Source organism: Sitophilus oryzae, unplaced genomic scaffold, assembly GCF_002938485.1.
Source record: "Sitophilus oryzae breed Bouriz unplaced genomic scaffold, Soryzae_2.0 scaffold_465_pilon_pilon, whole genome shotgun sequence".
NCBI lineage: Eukaryota > Metazoa > Arthropoda > Insecta > Coleoptera > Curculionidae > Sitophilus > Sitophilus oryzae.
In genome coordinates this window covers 933,813-956,801 of record NW_022147046.1, presented here as the reverse complement: position 1 = coordinate 956,801, position 22,989 = coordinate 933,813, and the positions used below count along the sequence as shown (strand labels likewise).

Sequence of the window (22,989 nt, the reverse complement as noted above, 5' to 3'; positions counted from 1 at the left end):
AAATTTTCAAAAATGGAAACAATTAAAAAACGTGCGAGAAGAAATAAAGTTTTTAACGTATTCTCGCTGTTAAAGTATCATTTAATCTACCCTTGCGGTTAAAGTACTGTTTTATCTACTATTTTTGATAGATATAAGGCAATTTTAACAGTTGCTATGAAAAAAAAATACTTACTTCTGCCGCAATATAAGCTGGTATAACACTAAGTAACAACTGTTCCTGTTGACCCTTCTCACATTCTAACTTAACTCGAGACTCTATGCACGTCCTGGTACCTACAAAGGTTCTTCTATGTGCTTCTTCAGTTAGATGCCTGTAGTACAGACCCGTACAGCTCGCAGTTAGTAGTATAACCATTTCAGGAATCAACTAGAAATAAATAAACTAATTTTAAAACTTCTAGTATTTTATTTGAAATACAAGATTATAAACCATTTCAGTTTACAGAAAATTTCAAAGCTTTTGAACTGTTATAATTATTGTTGTTAATTCAAAGTCACCAACACATATATCACGCATGGAATATCGCATAATCAAATGAGACTTTATAATTACATCGGCTTTGAAATGGCATTTTCGTTTTAAATTAGCTTTATTTTAATTGCCGAAATCCTAAGTGACGATGACAGGTTAGGGTAGCGTATTTACAGCTCATATATAAAATAATAATTTATAATAATAAAACAAATATGTTTCTAAATGAAAAAACAAATAATATTTTAAAGAGAATTTTTTGTTTTACAATTTTGTTTCTATTGGAAATTATAAAAATACAAAAATATTGTCCATATCTTTGTATACTCTGTTTTTTTTTCTCAGGTAAGATTTCGACAGACCATGACAGAAGAAAAGCAGATGACGTCCCATACCAATCTATTTATTTTATTAAAAAAAGTTTCTAATAATTTTTAAGTTAACTATGGATGGGTTTAAATATAAATTCGTCATGCTTCGTCACTTGTTGTTTTTAACCAGTTTTATTGGTTTATTTCAAAAATGACAGATCGTCTTTCAATTTTATTGGTTTGACGGAACGATGAACGACAAACAGACGCCGATGCGTATGAACTCGCCTTTAGATTTTTGACGTTTGTCAAAGTCTTGCCAAATTATAGGTTATAATTTTGTGACAACTTTTGTCAAATACCCTGCGTTTTGGAAGATGATGTATTTTGATTCGTGTTATTACGTGTGTTTTGTGTATTTTGAAGTCAAGTGGAGAAAAAATCGAGTGAAAATTAACTGTAGAATCCACAGCACAGTTTATGGTTAATACTCGCTGCCCAGGCAGGAAGTCTTATACAGATACACCAATAAAGTTACTATCAATAAAGTTCGTATACCATCTCGTCGTAGATAAGTTCATCTTGAATATGGTAGGACTATACTAAACACATACTAAAAACTGGAGTAGCTGTAAAATATCAACATCACACGATAGGTAAATAATGGATTTTAGTACTGCAGAAAAATAATGTCAAAAGGTACGGGTTTAAAAAAATTAAGATTAAACTTAATTAATCAACCTGTGAGGTATAAAATTTGGTAAGTGTTATTATTAATAAAATAGTTTGTTTTATTTATGTTCTTTTATTTATTCCTGCTATATTATCCTATATATTCCTTTATATATTCCTGCTAATTCGTATTTGTACATAAATTATATTGATAAATATAATCATAAATGCAGGAAGTTTCATAAAGCTTGACAGTAAGAAATAGTTCTTTTTTTATATTTTTTGGTATGTGGTGTCTTGTTTTTGTTTGTTTTGTATTAACACATACCGTTTTTTATTAAATAAAATAACTCGATTACATTTTTTCAGTTGTATACAGTATTTTTTACAATATTTTGAAGTTACTTGTCAGTCAAATTTTAAATACATATATTAATTTCCTGCTATGCGTTCCAGTTGTACCAACTTATTTCTTTGTAAAATAAAATAAACTACTTTGAAATTAAAATGACAGATACATCTATAACTGTCAAGGATCTTCTCGTTGGACAGACTATAGTCGGTGGAACATTACTGAAAATTTGTATATTCAGGGTGGGGGACCATTAGCACGACGAAGTCTAATATTATGGAAATTAAAAAACATTTATCTATATGTTGTATAGTTTATAAAAGCGCATATCCTATAAGTATTTTCTTGTATAGAGGCTGTCCCAAAACAAAGTAATGATAAAGTTGTAATTTACTTTTATACTGAGTAAAAATGATTTAGAAATGGTATAGTTTAAAATTCGAGAAAAAATTATTTATTGGAATTTTTTTTTTAAATTAAACTTCTTTACGCGCGCTAAGAGTAAAAATTCAAGGGCGTGACACACAAGCTAGCGAGACGAAAAGTGGTAAGGACAGCCTACGGCTTAGAAATACGTAGTGGCGTGTATTTGTGAGCAGTCCATGTGTTGATCAAAAATATTGATAGTTTAATACAAATTTTGTGAAAGGGAATCAAAGTGTTTATTAATTTTTTATTTTAAGCGTATAAAACTATTTTTTACACTTAAAAATATATTTGTTACAGGCAAAAAACTATTTTTTACATGCAACAAAATATTTTTTAATTTATTACTTTTTCAACACTTTTTCAAACATGTCCTTAAAATCCTTCAATTTAATACCGTATGATCGAATAAAAACGGCGTCAACGATGGCTATGAAATGAAGATCGCTGTCATTTTATATGTAAAATTATATGGGAAATGTCATCCAAGCCAACTGGACGCCGTTTTTTTTCTACGGTAGCTGTTAGCAAGAAGTTTCACATCAATTATGCGCACATAGTGCGCACTGAATTTTTTTGTGGATTCTTGTGTCTAGAAACGTTCTATCATTTTTTTTATAGTGAGTGTAAATGACGCGACGTCTAGAGATTAACCTCGCCGAAATTTTCGTCGATTGTCATTCCCAACAGTCTTTGACGCCGTTTTCTTTTCGATCGTATGGTATATTTATGAAATAAAAGAATCTATGTTAGTTGTAAACATTTGTAAAAGTGGGTTCTCATATTTTTATCCATAGCTCTTCTGATATCCAACGTGAATATTTTATACCATCTTCTGGGATCATCTTTAAGATGCCCAAATTAAATATTAACCATGCTATTAAGGGCTAGGGCTTCAATATGTTGCATATATAAGGAATATAACATTATTTTTGGAAATATCTCGTAATATTTGGTAAAAAGGATCAGACAAGATCCCCATATGAAACAATATTTTTTCGAAAGAAAAGAAAATTGTTACAAAAATAAAGGTACGCAATATGGGTTTTATTTGGCTGATATTTTTTATGAATTGAAAAAAAATACACATCGAAGAAACATATTTTTCCGTTAAATTTAGCAACATTCAAACCCAGAATGTTGCAGAGAGTCGTCATAATTCAGAATAATTATATGACGCCATTATTCTGGATTAAGCTTCATTCAGAACCTCGCAATTAGTGGCTTCAATTAGCGTAGAAGTTTGTTCCTTTAATTTCAATGTAAGCATTCAGAACATCAAAATTAGTGTTAGACATTTTCAATTAGTAGGGAAAGTTATCAAACTCTTAACTTTTCCACTAATTATGCTTCAAAATTTGCGAGAAATGTCATTTTGGCCTTTCATTACCTTCCGGCTGAGAAATTGTGGTTAGAAATCAAAAATTAATTGTTTTATAAGCTAAATAATAGGCCTTCTCTATGGATACAACTGATTAAGGCAAGTTCTTGCTAGGATAGTGCCGCCCCCCCTAGGTACTGCTGGGCACCCCCCAGAGAATTCCTAAATTATGACCCTTGGCTACGTATTAATTTTTATTTGCTTGTGATGCAGTAAAAATGACGTTTTCTAGTTTTGTTTAGTTAATATTATTTTGTTATGTTCAAGAAATGTGTTAATTTTTACTTTTTTAGAAAATTTGTAGGTATTTAAGTAATCAACGGGAACACAGTTTGATAACCAAGTCTATGAAATTTATTTATAGAGAAATTCATGTAAACGTTTTATTAAAAAATGTGTTTTTTAAAATTATTTTTCATTTTTAAAAAAACAAAAGCCCTAGCCCCCGGTCTCAACCCCAGGCCCCCTCAGGACCACCCCAGGATAAATTGCTAGTTACACTAATGTTATATAAAGTCCTAAAATCAACACGCGTTTCTATGGTAATATAATGTCAATTTACCTGAATAAAATTTGATTCGTCCTCGTGCAGTCTATAAGCTATCGACGTTGCCAAATGAGCAACGGTAACGACGATGGCTAACGCCAAAGCTACCGAACGTGAAAGCGGCAACATCGTATGGAGTGCTATGAGGAGTGCAAACAGTGGCAACGGCGCATGTCGTCCAGCTGAAAATTAAGAAAAATACATTTCGTCAGTGAAAGGTGATAACCTGCTAACTCCATTTTTACGTTAATAAGTTTTTCTATACCATTAGAAAGAGAAAAAATACTCTATAAGTAGAGAAAGCAAATGCATTTTTTCCCATTAAAGAAAATTTGGAATTTTAACTCAATAATATCTGCTAACTCCCAGTGATCTGAAATGGCCACCGAACTGCTGCTAAGTCCATAATTTCCGTTACGATCACGCTAAAGCAAACACACACGGATTGTTACTCGTATGTTTCTTTAGGACAGTACTTCGATCCAGGGTCGCACTAGGCCAAAGGGGCCCGGTGTCAATGTAAGAAGGGGCCCGTGTGGATTTTTTTGCGTATTTTTTCGCCTTACGTTTTGGTCAATTTTTCTCTATTATATACAGAGTAAGTCTTAAATAAATGCAAATATTTTTAGGGGTAGTATATTTTGACCCAAGAAACACGATTATAAGGTTTTTGGGCGAAATTTTTTTTGAAAATTTGGAATTTTAAAAAAGAAGTTTGGATTTTTTTTTTAATTTTAGTTTAAAAACATACTTTGTTTGTAATTTGGCAACATAGGTAGTAGATTAAATTTACAAGAAAAAAATCCACTGATTCTCAAAATTATAGCAACAAATTGGAAATTTTAAAAATGAAATAACTCGGTTGTTTTGGATTTATTTGAAAAAACGGTAAAGAGAAAATATTATGTTTCTTTTATCGAGATTTACCAGCCCTGAAAATATTTGCACTTATTTAAGACTCACCCTGTATAGAAATTAGGGAACTACCCTAATTCAAGGTAAATCAATGCAATGCAAATGCCATAATGCAATGCAAAAGCAAATATTATTAAGAATCAATAATGAACTACAAAGGGGGCACGCGAAGGCTGGGGTCCCCCTAATAGTTATATATATAATATGGCCAGTCCGACCCTGCGTCGATCCGTTTTGTAAATACGGGGTATCCCTAAAGGGTAAGGGGAAAAATTAAATTCTTTATATACGAGCAATTCATCGGCGTGCTATAAATAGTTTAAATAACCATTACTTACTTGTACAAGAATTTCCATAATACCTAATCAGTTTTATTTTTTTCCACGTTTTTCTACGTAAATGATACATAATTTTTATAAAAAATAAAAAATAAGGAGAAAAGTAATAAAAATTTAATAAAATCACGCACTGTTTTCCAAGCTTTCCGGTCTACTACCGTTGTATAAAAATTAGGATAAACATGGAAGAATTCTACCATATCTTCTAAGAATTATAAGTTTAATTTTTAAATTATTTTCATATTCATTAAGTTCAAAATGCTGCTACTTCAGATCTTTAAAAATGCATTAAAAATTTATTCGTTTTTGGACTTGTATGTTTTGCTTCTAGACCGACGATATTATAAATATCTGGGAGTATCATATATTTTTTAAATTTAATTGATTATTTAATAATTACTAAATCTGTTTGGGTAATATTCGATTCCATTTTTAAAATTTCAAACAATAAAGGTTGCTATCTCCAGAAGTATATTTTTATTTCTTATTTCTGCAAGACGAATATCTGCTATCTCCCTATTCTGTCTGAAAAAAATGATGTAGCACGAAATATTGAGTTATATTGTTTCTCAGCAAATAAAATTCTTATCTCTTTATCATATTAACGCATGAAAATACTTCCTACATGTCTACATATTTTTTTGTACCGTTTTTTTGCTCTCTTGTAAAATTAGGAATAATGGAGTTTAGCAGTTTATCACATTTCACCGACGATTTAATCCTTTATTTGTTAATTAAAGTCGTAAATAGTTATGCAACAAGTACAGGGTGATTCTTAACCTATACGCATAATGTTGGGAAATTATTGCTGATGATAAATAGTGACTAATAATGAAAAAAAAAAGTTAATAAAATATTTTTATTTACGGAGATAACAAACTATTTGAAATAAAAACAAAAAACGTAAATTTCATTAAATTGAATGTGTATTTACTGATAAAGTTGATGAATTTTTGTGATAAATTTTTGTGAAAAAAAACTCAAATTATTTCAGAATCTAAAAATATTTTACTAACATTTTTTTCATTTCTCCAAAAAAATCCTATATGGCTATTTCGCCACTGCAAGAAAATCTACAAAATAAAATAGTTATTTTTTGTAAACATTTCTGCGTTAATCCCAAACGGAAACTACTTGTCAGAAGTTAGGTTTACAGATACACAAATTTGCCTAACGAACAAAAAAATGCTTAACGTTTCGGGAAGTTTATCTCTTTCCGTCGTCGGAAGCAAAAAAAACTATTTAAAATATTTAAATTCAACTATTCGAGAACACTTTAGTTTTTTAAAACAGATACATCTACAAAAACCGGTGAGGTTCTGTTAAAATGACATTATATCAAGTTAAACTTCAAAATTAACAATTACTACCTAATAACAACTACTTAATAAGGTAAAACCAAACTTTCTGTATGATTATTTTTAATTTTTACGTATGTTATGTTTATTTATGTTTTTTTTTATTTTATTTTATTTTTTCATTATTAGTCATTATTTGTCATCAGCAATAATTTCCCAAGTTTATGCGTATAGGTTAAGAATAACCCTGTATATCTAGTTCTTTGACGTCATTAGTTTCCCAATACTCTACCACAAAGTGCATTTTGTACAACTACTACATTACTGAACTTCTTTTACGAAAGAAAACCACAATAGAGAGATTTAAAAATTAAACTATAAGAATAAGAGTTCCAGATCTATGCCAAAAAAATATATTGATGTTTAATCTCAAGTATGGGTGGATGTGACTACCAATCAAATTTTGTTTTATCTATAGTGTATTTAATTTTATAGTATTTCCGAAGTCAATTGGAAGTAGTGAGACTCCTAACTCCTTAGTCCCGACGACGCCGAAAAATGCACCAACAAAGATAGTGCCGAAATTAAGAGACTCAGATAAACTATACTCACCTAGAAGTAGCATGGCAGTGGCTGCAGCTGTTGTGATCGTCAAAGAGGACATAAGTGCCCATGCTTCTGACTCTAACACCACCGGAAATTGTGACGCCATCAGAATGGCAATCAGAGTGAAGGTAACAACTGACATCACAGCAATTGGTAGAATACTTTTATGTAAATCCTGAAACAAATAACTAATGTTAATTACTTATATTAGAATATACATAATATATTTTCTATATTAGTGCTAAATATGTGCGGAATTGGCATGTTACGTATATTCAGCATTCACCGCCGGTGCTGCCACCATCGGAAAATACCGTAAACAAGAGACTTAAACAAATACATGGGTTTAAATAGCAAGTACACAAAAAATTTGTTATAATAATTATTTGAAAAATCTTTGTAAGTGCAATTTGTGATATCTTTTGATATCTTCAGAACGTCTAAAGTGTATTATATTTTATTAACAGTGACGGATAGAGAGGGGAGCCCATGGCCCCCCCCCCCAAAAAAATCTGTAATTTGGGTTAAATATTCGGCTTTTGAGTTAAAAATGGCACCCTAAAATGCATATTCTACATTACTTTTTATTTGTGGCCCCCCCCCCCCTAAAATAAATTCCTGTATCCGCCCCTGTTAATAAACCTAATAAGACTTTTTAGGTGACTAATAACACGTCAGCTGCTTTAACTACGGCAGCAAGCATTTAAGCACCGGTTTTGCTAGTTTGCGATTTTTTTAAAAGCACATTATTATAATTTTAGAAGACATACTTAAAAAATGTAAGAACTAGTTCATTAAAAAGAAATATATCATTAATATTGATCAAATTATCTTGTATCTTCAAAAACTGAAAATCACAACTTTTCGTTTTTAAAAATTTGATAGAAAATGACATTCTGAATCAAATGACATATCATATGTCAACTTTTGACATATTAACTCAAAGACAAATTGTATTTTAAATTTCAATCTAGAGTACCATGGCTGTGTTAAAAAACTAATTTTTAATCAAGGAGCCTTAGAAAAATAGATTTGATCGTCTAATGTGTTTCGTGTCTTGTCCTGGCCGGTTAAAAGATGCCCAAATCGTATTTTTAATCATATCCCAATTTTTTCAAATGGAACAAGGGTGGCTCATTAGCATATTTGGAAAAAGCATTTTTTACAAGTAATTTGGTACCACATACTTGGTATTTCAAATAAACCATATGCAAAAAATATGCAAAGTTGACATATGATATGCATGGATAAATGAAACAAGTTTAGATTGGAAAGTGCCCATAAGGACAATGTGAATACTAGTTGGCGCTTTTCTTGCAACGGTCGCGACGCAAAGCTTTTGATAATTTCAGATTGGTTCGGCTTTTTCCGGAATTATGTCGCTAAATATTATTTATTCAAATTTATTGTTATTTTCTTTTAATTTTATAAATAAAATACAATGTGTTGCATACAAGAAACTTTATTTTATATAAGGACATGTATGAAATACCCGTTAAACATTAAAAACCGACGTTATGCCACGATCCACGAGGGTTTTGCAGTTCACAGTTCACAACACAGCTTTTAATTAAGTTTTTAATGCCACTTTTTCACAATTATCACGGGTTTGAGTAAATAAAATTGAAAAAAAAAGTATTTTTTCAATGAGAGCGGTTTAAATTTTAAAAGATTTTATAATTTTTGAAGATTGTGACTTTGACAAGAGAAAATTATTTCTGTTATTGTTTGCGGTTGTTCTTAGCGACCGCTATAGCAGCGCCAAATCGCATACAACGGTTGCAATCCAAAACAATTATATATTTTGACGGGCATTCTAAAAAAATAACACACCAAATCTCGTTCTTTTATCTGAAAAAATAAAAAAGTTATAGGGGATGATCCACTTTTGAGACGCACGCGGTATATGAAAGAAAAATGTTGATTCTCTAAACTGTTTATATGCAAAAAATACTAAATAATTAGATACGGAAAGACATCAACGAATATAATACCTTCACGTTAGTAAGGCTTTAAAACCGGATTTCATTGGCTCCATAGCACAGAGTTATAACTAATGCTATGTCATTAAGTGATGTTACTGTCAAAGGTCACCACAGCATTAGTGGTAATTGCCCACAGTAAAGCATTGAGTAGACTCAATAACGATTGATTTCTTTCTAGTTAAATTTATATTGGCTTAAAATTGTTGTTATGAATGTAACCAAAAGTTATTTATAAAATACGTGTCAATAAAGTTTTAATATTTTTTCGATATATTTGAATTTTCTTCCAAGTACCTTTAGCGTTTCGAATGAAATTTTGGGGGTAAAAGTTACTATAAATGCAACATATTTTAAAGCTAAAAAAGTGTCGACATATTCACCAGGGACGTGCATATGGGTTATCACTAGAATATTTTTCTAACAAAAGTACAACAAAGCATGTACGCTACTGACTTTTTTTTCTCTTGTTAACGAAATAGTGTAAGCAGTTTGATGCCAATTAAAAGTTGTCTCTTGATATTTAGTCAATTTCGACCCTTGATGAGATAAACGCAATTTGATTAATTTGCTTTCATCCAAGTCTTATAGCAACATTTAAAAAAAATAATATCATTAACTTGCGAAAGTTTTAAATAAGTACTCATTGATTCCTCATCAAAAAATATGAAAAAAGTTCCTATAAACATGGGTATGGAAATGCATAGTTTTAGAGTTACAGGATGTTAAAACATTTTAAAATTAGGTTTTTTGTAATTATCCTCGTAATTATCTTAAATACCATTATTTTTTTAATTGAAATTGCTGTAGGTTGGGCTAATAGTAATAATAACTAATAGTGATAATATTTAATAATAAATTAGTTAAAAAATATAATTTATTAATTTTATCTCTATTTTAATTTTACTAATTGCGATTAAAGAAATTGCGTTTATCTCATCAAGGAAGCCGAATTCGACAAAATATCAAGAGATAACTTGGAAAAAAATTATAATAAATCGAAATATTATTAAGACTTTATAACACCTTGTAGCTACAAAACAAAGCAGACAAAGCAAAGTATCGGACCTATGTTAATTTGAAAAATAAATCTTATTTTTACGTGAGGAATCTGGTTTTTTGAAACACCCTGTATAAATTGAATAGTTACTGTATTAAAGAGAAAATTAATAATAGGAACTCCAATTAATCGTCAGGAAATGTACTGCATTTCCAGGAAAGTGCCTCTTACATAACTTATAAAATAGACTGTATACTACTCATCAACTGTTTAATGAATATAAAAATCCCTTAAAATAAATTTAAAACCATTATAAAAATTCTAGACGCAGAAAGCCCCAGAGCTATAAAGTTGAAGACTAGTTTATTTCTTTTTATTACAGCTAAATTTGCCAAGGAGCTCGTATAACACTACATAACTGCACCCCATCAAAATGTGATGTTTTACCAGTAGAAGATCGTAAAACTCGTAAAAGAAGGATTTTAATGAAATTGTACATATCTCTACAGCGATAAAAGAAATGAAAGGAAGAATGTTCATTTCGGGAAAATTCTAGAGAAAATGTTTTAACCCGTTCTCTGGCCAAACAACACTGTCTGCAACAGAAATGTAATTTTCATGTATAACGCAATAAAATTCTTCATTTCGCTGCGATCTTATTTAGTTTCTTGATAACAAAGTTGTAAATTTTAGTTGTTTTCTTTCTCTTGTTAACAATTAAAACTTATACAGGGTGTTTCAAAAGACATGTGCCATATCTCGTGGGGAGATTCCTCGCGTAAAAATAAGATTTATTTCTTATATCAACATAGATCCGATTCATTTCGTAGCTACAGGGGGATAAATTCTTCATTTTTTTCGATTTATTCTAGTTTTCTTCCAAGTGTTTTAGCGATTGGAATGAAATTTCCAGGGTAAGAGTTACTATAAATATTACATATTTCTGTATTAAAAAAGTGTCGAAAGGTTCATCAGGGACGTGCATATGGTTTATCACTGGAATATATTTCTAAAAAAAATGGGCGCCACTAACCTTTTTTCTCTTGCTAATAATAATAATAATAAATAATATTTATCTCTCGATTTTTTTTCGTCCCACGCATAGTTTTTGCTTTAACAAAGTCATTTTTGTTCAAAGTCAAATCGCTAATAATATGATGCGGTGACTTTAGTGTGAAAATATAGTCCGTCTAGAAAGTATCCGGAAAAAAGAAAGCAAAATTACAATTATCGATATATTGTAGCGTTTTTTTATAAACATTACCACTGCGAACGGCAGCTTTTCATCGGAGAGCAGTCGTGTATAAGGTATTTCACTAGAAAGAAAACTAATTAATAACAATAAACAAAAAAATATAAATACTGGGCGCCAGGCATGTACAGAAAAGAAAACACAGTTGTATATTACTTAAAACTAATGACTATATTTATTCATGATGGACTGTGATGGTAAATAGCATTGTACAATTTTAATAATTATTATAGTGGTTATATGTCAACGAAAGTGGAGTTAAAAATTGTACTAAATATCTATGAAAACAACTATGATAAAATACAAGACATGTAAAGTTTAAGAGAATATATGAAATGTAGCATTACTTTAATTAATTTGATATATTTTATATGATGTTAGTGAAATAATAATATCTATAAAAAAGTAATACTATTACAAGGCGTAATGTAATGAAACCTAAAATCTAAATCATATTGTAACTACTAAATCGACATAAATGTTCTTAATAATATAACCACTAAATATAGTCTGTACGATATTATTTAAAATGTACGTTATATAGTTAAGACTGAAAATCGACTGAAAACCAAAACCTAAATCTACACTTAGCTGTTCTGGAGGCAATCCTGTTTCGAAGAGTAGCAGCGTGAGGTAGGCTCATATCTCTGTACTGTCTGTCGGCGATCCTGTTGGCCAAAACAACAAAAGGGGCCAGAATGAGGACACCATGAATCAATACAGCCGTAACTACTGATTTTGACTGAGAAATGGAAGCGAAGCAGCATGGGGCTTACGCTGTATCCATACTGTGGCAATATGGGGACACTACCCGTACCTTGGAACACTACTAGGACCTTGGATAATGTCCGTAACCTGGGCCATAAGCTTGGACCATAACCTTGGACACAGTCCGTCCATAAGATAACGGTACAGGGGAACACTACCCGTACCTTGGATACTACTAGGACCTTGGATAATGCCCGTACCTTGTAAATAGTCCGTACCTTGGACCCTCGAATTACTTCCGAGGGCTCAATAAAAAACAAAGAAACTGTCCTTTATTCCATGTAACATTCTGGAGGACAAAAGAAAAGGGACGCCAACGTGCCAACAAAATACAAATACAAGTTAAGTTGGGACATCCAAAACTCTACCCTGTTGGTTTGAAATAGCAGCTGATTCAAATTATACAGCAAGATTTAAATAATCACCATTTCTAAAAGCCGGGATACAACAGAGCGGCAAAACAAAGTGAGGTTAAGCACGGAGAGAGTTGACAGAAGCGATGTTGACAGCGCCTCCCCAGAGCGATAACAGGGTTGGCGACTAGGGAACGTAAAAATTACGCCAAGCGTGCCAAATAAATTATCAGGCCTGAACGATACGGAATCCGATGACGATACGCCAGACATCATATATATCATATATAAAAAAGATATGTAACGAACTAAAAACGTTACAATATATTTTCAGAACTTGAGTTAAAAAAATTATAACAAATTTTTAATTTTACTGACTTATACAACCTCCATTTAACTCCAAACACCTAACTAAACGTCCAGGTACACACGAAACTAGGTCCACACCATAATGTTCAGTGGCGGTAGTCCAGGCCTGTAAAATTGAGCGAATCAAATCTTGTTTATTTCGAGGAGCTGCTCGTTCTACTTCAATCTTCATTAATCCCCATATGTTTTCAATGGGACTAAGGTCTGGTGAAGCTGCTGGCCGTGGAATTGTTGCCAAAAGGTGTTCTTGCATCCAAGCTTTAGTATAGGCAGACGTATGGCATCTCGCATTATCCTGCTGAAAACGCCACCACTCTGGATATAAAACATGAGCCGTTTCAAGAAGAAAACCATTTAAAATATCACAATATCTTGCACTATTAACAGTTCCATCAACTGTTAATAGTGTAGACACTGTTAATAGTGTAGATACAGAGGTATAGCACCACGCTGAGATATTGCTCCCCAAACCATTATTTTAGTGGGAAATTTTGAAACTTGAACGGTAACATTTTCTTTTGATAGGATTTTTAGGTGGTTTCCACTAAGTTGGAAACAACTTTCGTCAGAAATAAAAATACTATTAAAATTATCTTCTTGAAAACGTTGAGAAAAATCCATTCTTCGCTGCCTTTGTAGAGGTGTTATTGCAGGGATTTTTTTGACTTCCTTGGATATGTAGCTTTGTCTTTTCGTGACATGCGGACGGTTTCTAGACACACTTTTAATTTTCGCTGACTTCCAAATCTGTTAACCAATTTGCGAAACCCTAGGCGCGGATTCTGTCGTCCTAATGCCACTAAAGCGTTTAAATTGTTTTAGAGAATCGTACGCGGTCTTCCTGAAACTGGTCCATGCTTCATATCTGTGCCATTTTTTATCCTCTTTATTGTCTCATACACTGCACTTTTTCCGAGTTCAGTCAATTGCACTATATTTTTAACGTTTCGAACACCTTTTCTATACAAATATTCCACCATTTCTCTTTTTTTTACTTGCGACATTATTTCTCAAATCTTAAGCCTGTTTAAAATCAACAATATTTGACAGATGGTGTTGCCATGCGATTTTGGCCATAGCCTACTATCGGCACAACCTACGTGATGGATTACTGTTGTCTTAGAGTGTTACAGAAAAAGAAATACATTAAAATTAGGAAAAATATAAAATTCCGGATACTTTCTAGACGGACTATAGTTTCCGCATCAGCTGGATGTAAATTAGGAGAAACTATATTTTTTGTGAAAACAAAAATTATCTATAGAAGACGTGTATTAACTATCATAAAGATATCTATAACAACATCAGAATTATTATGAAGATTTTTTTTAGATAAAGTTACCACCCTGTATCTCAAAATATATAGTGTGACCAACGGATCTGTAGCTACGGGGTATCGGCAGGGGAATGCAGTTGTAAACAAAACACGCCCAATTTCATTCATAAAATAGGCATGGGCGTACGGTGTTATATGAAAATAATGTGTATCATAAATATAATACTCAGATTAATATTTTTTTTCAAAAAACTTTATGCTGTTTGAATCGTTACTGTTGAGTTAGCAGATAAACACTAAAAGCTTTTATTAAAGCTCCCTTAAATATTTTGAATCATTTTATTATTGTGTTGTTAATATAATAGAAGAAATAATTACAGCTGGGGTTGGAACCTTTGGTGTTACACAGCAAAATAAAACACTAAATCAGTACAATACACCAAAACACTTTTAATTTTACACTGGACGCATGTTTCGCTAACCATGTCTGCCATCAGCAGATGATCAAGACTGAGTCTTGAGGTATATTTATTTATATATCTGTACTAACTATATTTTTTTCTATAATATAATTTTAGATATAACTATTTCCAGCAAAAAATCTTGAAAATAGTTAACTTTGGAAGCGCAAACAAAACATAATTTTACTCACCAGTAGATCCAATATTGCCTATTACACCAGATATGGTATCGCTCCGCCAGCAGTTTTTAAAGGTTAGGTCATTGTCTACCCATATGTTTCATCCAAATAGATAATACTTGGCTATATTTTCGAATTTCGCGTATATATTTATATCTCTCTCTGCAATATAATGGGCCGCTCCATTAATATTTATCTGTTATTTTGACATTTACGCCAAAAAAATTTATTTGATTTTAATAACCCCCTAAGCGTTTCCCTGCAAAAGGAAAATTCGATTCTTCCTGCAATTTTTGCAAAAGCTTTCTAATTCCTGACCACTTCGAAAAAGTCGTCGAGTTTTCGACAGCAGTCTCTCGTGGTCGTTTCTTTCCAGAGCTGGATATCATTTTATCGGGGTTAGTTTTCAGCCTTTTTTTTTATCTTCTGTGTGAATCTTTTTATAGCCGATACGCTAACTCCGGTATAAAAAAATATCCGCTCAAGTTTACGTTTAAGCGGCAACTAAAGCGAACTCTCTGTAGCTTCTTCATCGCAAACCCTATTATGAACACAAGGAAATAAACCAAATGAGATTTCATCCACGTTATTATTAACATACCTATATAAATTAGCTATTATTTCTCTTGTCTGACTATGTAGCGTCTTACCCTTAACAAATTTATTCATTTTAAAACACAAGTATACGATCAAACTTGATATTAATAATTAAAAACTACGAACGAAAAACATTATAACAATATAACAAAATAATAAAACACAACTTAACTATCAAATATACGAAAAATATAGGAATAAAGTTTAGGATAACCGGTATAAAATAATGAAATAAAGTAATAATGATCAAAAATTTACACCGCCACTGGATATTTCAATAGTATTCAATATTCCTACTCTTTTCAGAAGAGACCGTGAAGTTGGGGATAAAGCAAGCGAATAGGAAAGGCGTAAAAGCCATGGCAACCGCGTGGTAACAAATCCTGTGACGTACTCTGGCCAATGATGTTCAATGAATAGGCGGCCATGCGCGGCGATACCGGTTTGCCAATGATATCGTTAAAAAATCTTCAACTTTCATAATAAGCAGATTATACAGAATGAAAGAAATAAGTTATTAAATAAAACATATCGAACAATATGAACTACGCTAAAATTCCTTAATAATATACGTCAGAATATATGCTAAACACATTATATATAATAAAAATATATATAAATTTATAGTTCATGTCTGGCAATTTTGCAATTTTATAGATAAACGTGGCAATATCGATTTTTTTTTCTCGCATTCCTTCCGTAGCTTCAGATCCGCTGGTCAAACAGTAAGATGTTTAGAATATACATTATACAGGGTGTTTTAAAAAATATGTGCGATCTCTCGTAGGGAGATTCCTCACTATAAGATTTATTTTTCATATCAACATATGCCCGATTCTGCTTTGTTTCGTAGCTACAGGGTGTTAAAGTCTTAATATTTTTTCGATTTATATTATAATTTTCTTCCAAATACTTTTAATGATTCGAATAAAAAATTTTGAGGGTAAAACTTACTATAAGTGCTACATATTTTAATGCTTAAAAAGTGTCCATAAATTTATCAGAGACGTGCATATATGGGTTATCACTGGAATATTTTTTAAAAAGCATGTGCGCCACTGACTTTTTTTCTTTTGACATCAAAATTGTGTAGGCCATTTAATGTCAATTAAAAGTTATCTCTTGATATTTTGTCGAATTCCGCCTCCTGGATGAGATAAACGCAATTTTATTAATCACAATTAATAAATTTAAAATAGAAATAAAATTAATAAATTACATATTTTACCTAATTTATTATTAAATATTATTACTATTAGTTATTATTACTATTAGTCCATCCTACAGCAATTTCGAGTAAAAAAATAATGGTATTAAGACAAGATAATTAAAAAAAACCAATTTTAAAAAGTTTTAACATTCCGTAACTCTAAAACTATGCATTTCCATACACATGTTTATAGGAACTTTTTTCATATTTTTTGATGAGGAATCAATGAGTACTTATTTAAAACTTTCGCAAACTAAAGACGTTAAATTTTTTAAAGGTTGCTATTAGACTTGGATCAAGGCAAATTAATAAAATTGCGTTTATCTTATCAAGGAGGCCGAAATCGACAAAATATCACGATACAACTTCTAATCAGCATTAAACTGCTTATACTATTTCGCTCTAACAAGAAAAAAACAGTCAGTGGTGTATATGCTTTTTTTAGAAAAATATTCCAGTGATAAATAAATAAATGCCTTTATTGTCAAAAAAAATTACAATTTATAGACAAAGGTAAAGTAAACAAACAAAGTAAACAAACAAACAAACAAAAGAGAATATAAAATAAAAACATTAACTACTAAATCGACATAAATGTTCTTAATAATCTAACCACTAAATATAGTCTGTACGATATTATTTAAAATGTACGTTATTTAGTTAAGACTGAAAATCGACTGAAAACCAAAACCTAAATCTACCCTTAGCTGTTCTGGAGGCAATCCTGTTTCGAAGAGTAGCAGCGTGAGGTAGGCTCATATCTGTGTACTGTCTGTCGGCGATCCTGTTGGCCAAAACAACAAAAGGGGCCAGAATGAGGACACCATGAATCAACACAGCCGTAACTACTGATTTTGACTAAGAAATGGAAGCGAAGCAGCATGGGGCTTACGCTGTATCCATACTGTGGCAATATGGGGACACTACCCGTACCTTGAAACACTACTAAAATATAAAACATTATACAAATAACATTGTCAGTCTTATTGTTTAAAATAAACATTTATAAAAGTTTACAATGTCAAAGAACAAAAAAAATAAAAATAAGATTCAAAAATATTTAGTAAGTTTATACCAAATATCAATGACCTCTAGATAAATTTACCTCGATGTTATTGGTAAATATAGTTATTGCAAACATTAGACCAGTGTTTACAAGATCAAATTAGATTATCAGAATATAAGTGATTTACGGCGTAGAAAGCCTTGTCTAGTAAATAAGATTTCAATGCTTTGCGAAATGAAGAAAATGATGTTATGGATTTGATTTCAAATGGCAGGTGATTGTGTAATGTGCATTTTTTTCGAGTTGTATAATATTGAACTTTTAACTAACTCTGAGCGTGGGGTAGGTAGATAAAGATCTTGCTCCGCGTTTCTTAGTGGATAAGTGTGAGATGGCCTTTCTTGAGATGCTGATACATGCTTACGTATTAGGCAAAGGGATTCAAATATAAATAAGGCAGGAAGTGTGAATATTTTTAATTTTTTAAAAAAGTCCTGGCAATGAGTTCTGCTGTTTAGTCCCATTGAATATCGAACAGCTCTCTTCTGGAGCTTGAAAATGCGGTCAAATTGAGTCGCACAACACGTACCCCAGAATGGAAGGGCATATCTGAGGTGCCACTCAAAAAGTGCATAATAAACAGTTCTAGCCACTGACAAGTTAAGCTCCTTAGAAACGGATCTTAATGCAAAACAAGCAGAGCTTAATTTTTTCGACAAAGCGTCGATATGCATATCCCATTTCAGATAATTGTCTACAACAATCCCTAAGAATTTTACAGATTTTACGACGTCAATGGTGGTGTTGTTAAGTACAAAAGGCTGCAGCAAATTTTTATACGACAAAGCTTTAGTTTTAGAAATGTTGAGACTGTGACAGTGATTAAGTCAAAATTTCATTCGAAGCGCTAAAAGTACTTGGAGAAGATTATAATAAATCGAAAAAATATTAAGACTTTAACACCCTGTAGCTAGGAAACAAAGCAGAATCGGACTTATGGTGATATGAAAAATAACTCATATTTTTACGTGAGGAATCTCCCTACGAGAGATTGCACATGTTTTTTGAAACACCCTGTATAAAGTTTTTTTTCTTAGAATATCCGGTCCAAGAATGTATTAAACGTCACAAAAAAAGAAACGGATATTACATTTCAGTCAACGATACAAAAACGCGTTAATAAGAATTTAAAGACACTGCCTCCCTGTTCGAGTCATCCAAAATCAATTAACGCCTCTCTACACAGATATACTACACAGCCAGAGCTTCAGCACAAAAGGGTAATTTTCGAAGACACAACACAATGGCATGCATGAAAGCATTCCTGAACACGTATACACAGGCATATTATCTCCGTAGTACCTACACACTGGAACAAGCTATCTGCGAATGTCATCACACAGAGTAATATTTATATTTACTTAGTCATATAATTACGTTATACAGGGTGAGCTTAAATAAGTACAAATATTTTTAAGGGGAGTATATTTCGACCACACACAGAAACACGATTATGAGGTTTTTTTACGCGAAAAAAAAATTAAAAAATTTAATTTTTTTTGAAAAAAATTGCTTCTATTAAAGCAACACTAGAAGAAATCTTCCATCAGTCAAGGGCCAATTTGTCAAAGTACATAGTTCGCTTGCAATTTCGTGAGGCAATATTATGAGATACCTTAAAATTTTCAGACTATCATTTAGAATACGATTTTTTTTGGTACCAGCCCCGCATCCATGTCAGAGCGGAGAAATACCCCCCTCTCCTAGTTAGGCGTGGTCCAATTTATGAAAAGTTGTTATAGACGTAAAATATTGATATTGGTGTCGTTTTCGTATAACTTCAGGCCGGCAAATTTAAATATAAGATCAATTTAAAAAAAAACACTGAATGAAAACATACACTGCCCGTCTTTTGAAGCGGGTATTTCGATTTATTACACAAAATAAAATACCACTGACATTTTTGTACAAAATACATAATTATATTCAACATTGCTAGTAATATTTTGTAATGTACACATTAAAAATTACATATGACGAATTACATATGATTAAGTTGGATAATTGTTATTTGGAACCAAATTGTCAGTGGTGTTATGTTTTATGCAATAAATCCAAATATCCACTTTAAAAGAGGCGCAGTGTATTTACCTATTTAATTATTTTAGGGTTAAATATGTTTTTTTTATAGACACTTTTAATACTAAAAAGTAATGTTTTTTTAATTTACTTGTAGGTATGATTGTATTGTTGAATATCAACTTGTTTTTGCTTTTTAAGGTTTAGTGTTACGTATATATGTTTCTTTTACAGGACTTCTTTTTCAAGATTTTCTTCATATAAATCAAATGTTTGACTGTTACCAAAAACTAAGCAGCAATAATATATTTTTTTAATATCTTGATATGTATGTTTCGCGTAACACCCGTTAACACCCGTAGGAAGCGAAACATTTATCAAGATAAAGAACTGTTTGATATTTGGTAGTAGTAAACGTTTTGATAGTAAAGTGAAATTTATTAGAAGACAAAAAACCTAGTATAGTGATTGAAAGTAACATTAATAAATTATCAATTTAAATATAATGCATCCAAGAAAAATGGATCCAGATAGTGAAGGACAGAATGCAGTTGAAATTTCTTATCATCCTCGAGTCTGTTGCCTGTGCTCCAATACAGATGTTAGGGATATTGTGAAAAAACCTTCTAAAACTGCCTATGAGAAAATTGTTAGTGCTTTACTGAAAAATAAAGGCTATGATCCTCAAAGGAATGTGCCAATATTAAAGGATAAACATTTAGTTCTTACTGCAGAAGGATTAGAAACTAATCATAGAACATGGCATCTTAAAGGCTATTTGGAGAGAATAGAAAAGAACTTTAAGGACTCATCTGGCGTTTCTACTGAATTAGGACAGGAAAGAGCAAATGAAGACGTTAAAGAAGTTGGACTAGAAGCAGGACCGTCACAATTACCTTTCACAAGAAGCAAAAGTAGTTCGTACAAAAAAAACTCGTGTATTTTTTGTGATAAGGAATCCAATACACGAAACAAACTTCGTCATGTGTCATATGACGCCACGGGCGCGTTATTACAAAAACAGCTGAAATTATGAAGAACCAACAACTAATGGTCTTATAATTAGTTGTTGGTTCCGAATGTATCAGCCCCGGTGATGCTCACGCTATTGATGTATATTATCATCAAAAATGCTGGGCAAATAATGTTACAAACGTCCTAAGAAAACATAGAGGGGGCAATGCTAACTTTGACCAGGAAAATATTACAAAAATCTTAGGTTCTTCCACTGAATCTCTCAGTTTCGTTCGTGAATATCTGAGTGAAGGAAATATTTGTTCCATTGGATATTTGCATGAAATATATCTTGACATATGCCGGTCAAATGATATTGATATTGATAATGTAAAAGTGTTTTCGAGAAGAGAACTAAAACTCTTTTTGCTTGAAGAAGTTCCGGAAATTGTTTTCTTGGCCCCAAAAAAGAAAAATGATTTTGAACGTGTTTCAATTGCATCGACGGTAAATGATGCCTTACAGCAAGTCGAGGCTAACGAACTTGAAGCCTTACACCAAGCTGCTTTGTTTTTCAGAAAAGCTTGTTTTAAGATGTCATTATCAATGTATGGAGTGGTGCCGTGATATATTGGCTCATCCAAACCTTCCATCACCGGATGATTACGGCTGGAAATTCGAAAATGGCAAATATGAACCCATTACATCCGATTTATCATTAGCACCTGATTTTGTTTTAAACAATATAAAGTGTTCCTGCCAAAAATCAAGGTGTAATCTTCGTTGTAAATGTGCGTCTAGCGGTTTGTTTTGCACAGAAATGTGCGAATGTTGTGGAAACACAGCCAGCTGCGATAATGTCACTGTTAATGACAGTATTGACGACGATGAATTTGAAGATTCTGATTTGGATTTTTAAATATTCCACGGAAACTATTGATCAATTTTTGCCAATTGTAAAATATTCCAATAAAAAATTGAAATTATAAAAACTTATTTTTTTGAAACCTAAAAAGTCTGATGGAGGTATCTATATGTATGTATAAATATAAACAAAAGGGTTAAAGGGCTTTGCAAATAACCTTATAGCGATATAATATATACCATTAAGTTAGTCATCCCAAAGATATATGAAATCGACACCCATGTTGTATACAAAAATTATATACTAAAAAAGTTAAAAATCATCGCTTTAAAATAAATATGGCGTTAAACAACCCCAAAAATCAGGTTTAACATAGTTGAAAACTATTTTGTAAATATTATGTAAATTATCGTATGTAAAAAAACAATTCGTTAATGTAAAATGCTGATACTTATTTTCCACCCCTTAATCCCTAATAGGGGTTGTTTCTCCCTTCTGACATGCATGAAGGCTTGGTACCAAAAAAAATCAAATCCACTTATTTTTCTAGAAATTTTGATGCATGATTCATACTTGCCTCACTTTTTTGCAAGCGGATTACACATTGGCCCCTGACTATCAACTGGAGTGGACCAACAAAAAATTAAAAATAGATGAAGAATATCTCAACTGTCTAAAATTCGCTGATGCCATAGTCCAATGAACACTAAACAACAAACAAAAAATTTAATATACAAAATACCATGTAAATGTGGTAAATTTTATATTAGTGAAACATCTAGACCCTTAAATGTTCGAATTAAATAACATAAAGATTATTCAAGAAAGGGCGACTTTCACAATCAATTTGTCAGCATTCATGCGACATAGGGCACAGAGTAGATTTTAACAACGTAAAAAATATAATAAAAAAAGAGATAGCCTCTATCTGGTATTAAGATGTTTTTGGAACCTGAAGCAAATTTTTTTTATAGCAAATTCACTGAACTCGAATAAATAAATGATATATATTTGACTCACTCTGTATATCTATAAAAATATTTTTGACTACCATTAAACATATATTTTGTAAAAGGTTTGGGGTGAAAATCTCAAATAAGAATCCTGATACAGAGCTTTTCCGGAATACGGAGCCATCTTGTATGTATGTACGCATTTGTATATGTGTGTTTATTTAAATACTAAAGCGAAAGCAACGAATTTAAATGTGGGTAACTTTGTAATATATCTTATTAACAATACAATGCAAAAAGTTTTATAAAAATTCGTTGACAGTAAATGAATTCCGAGGTTTGTATCCCAGAAGGGCTTAAAGCA

The 22,989-nt window shown here is 31.6% G+C and overlaps 1 protein-coding gene across 1 annotated transcript in view; it reads right to left on the bottom strand.

Annotated features, from left to right (window-relative positions):
* The window catches only part of LOC115885861 (adenylate cyclase type 2-like), a 373,787-nt gene that overhangs the window by 182,907 nt on the left and 167,891 nt on the right, over positions 1 to 22,989 (bottom strand). Inside the window, exons 3-5 of the mRNA XM_030904883.1 lie at positions 7,328 to 7,496; positions 4,180 to 4,346; positions 176 to 370 (exon numbers count right to left, since the gene is read on the bottom strand). Coding sequence (XP_030760743.1) covers positions 176 to 370; positions 4,180 to 4,346; positions 7,328 to 7,496 — 531 coding nt within the window. The remainder of the gene's footprint in view (positions 1 to 175; positions 371 to 4,179; positions 4,347 to 7,327; positions 7,497 to 22,989) is intronic.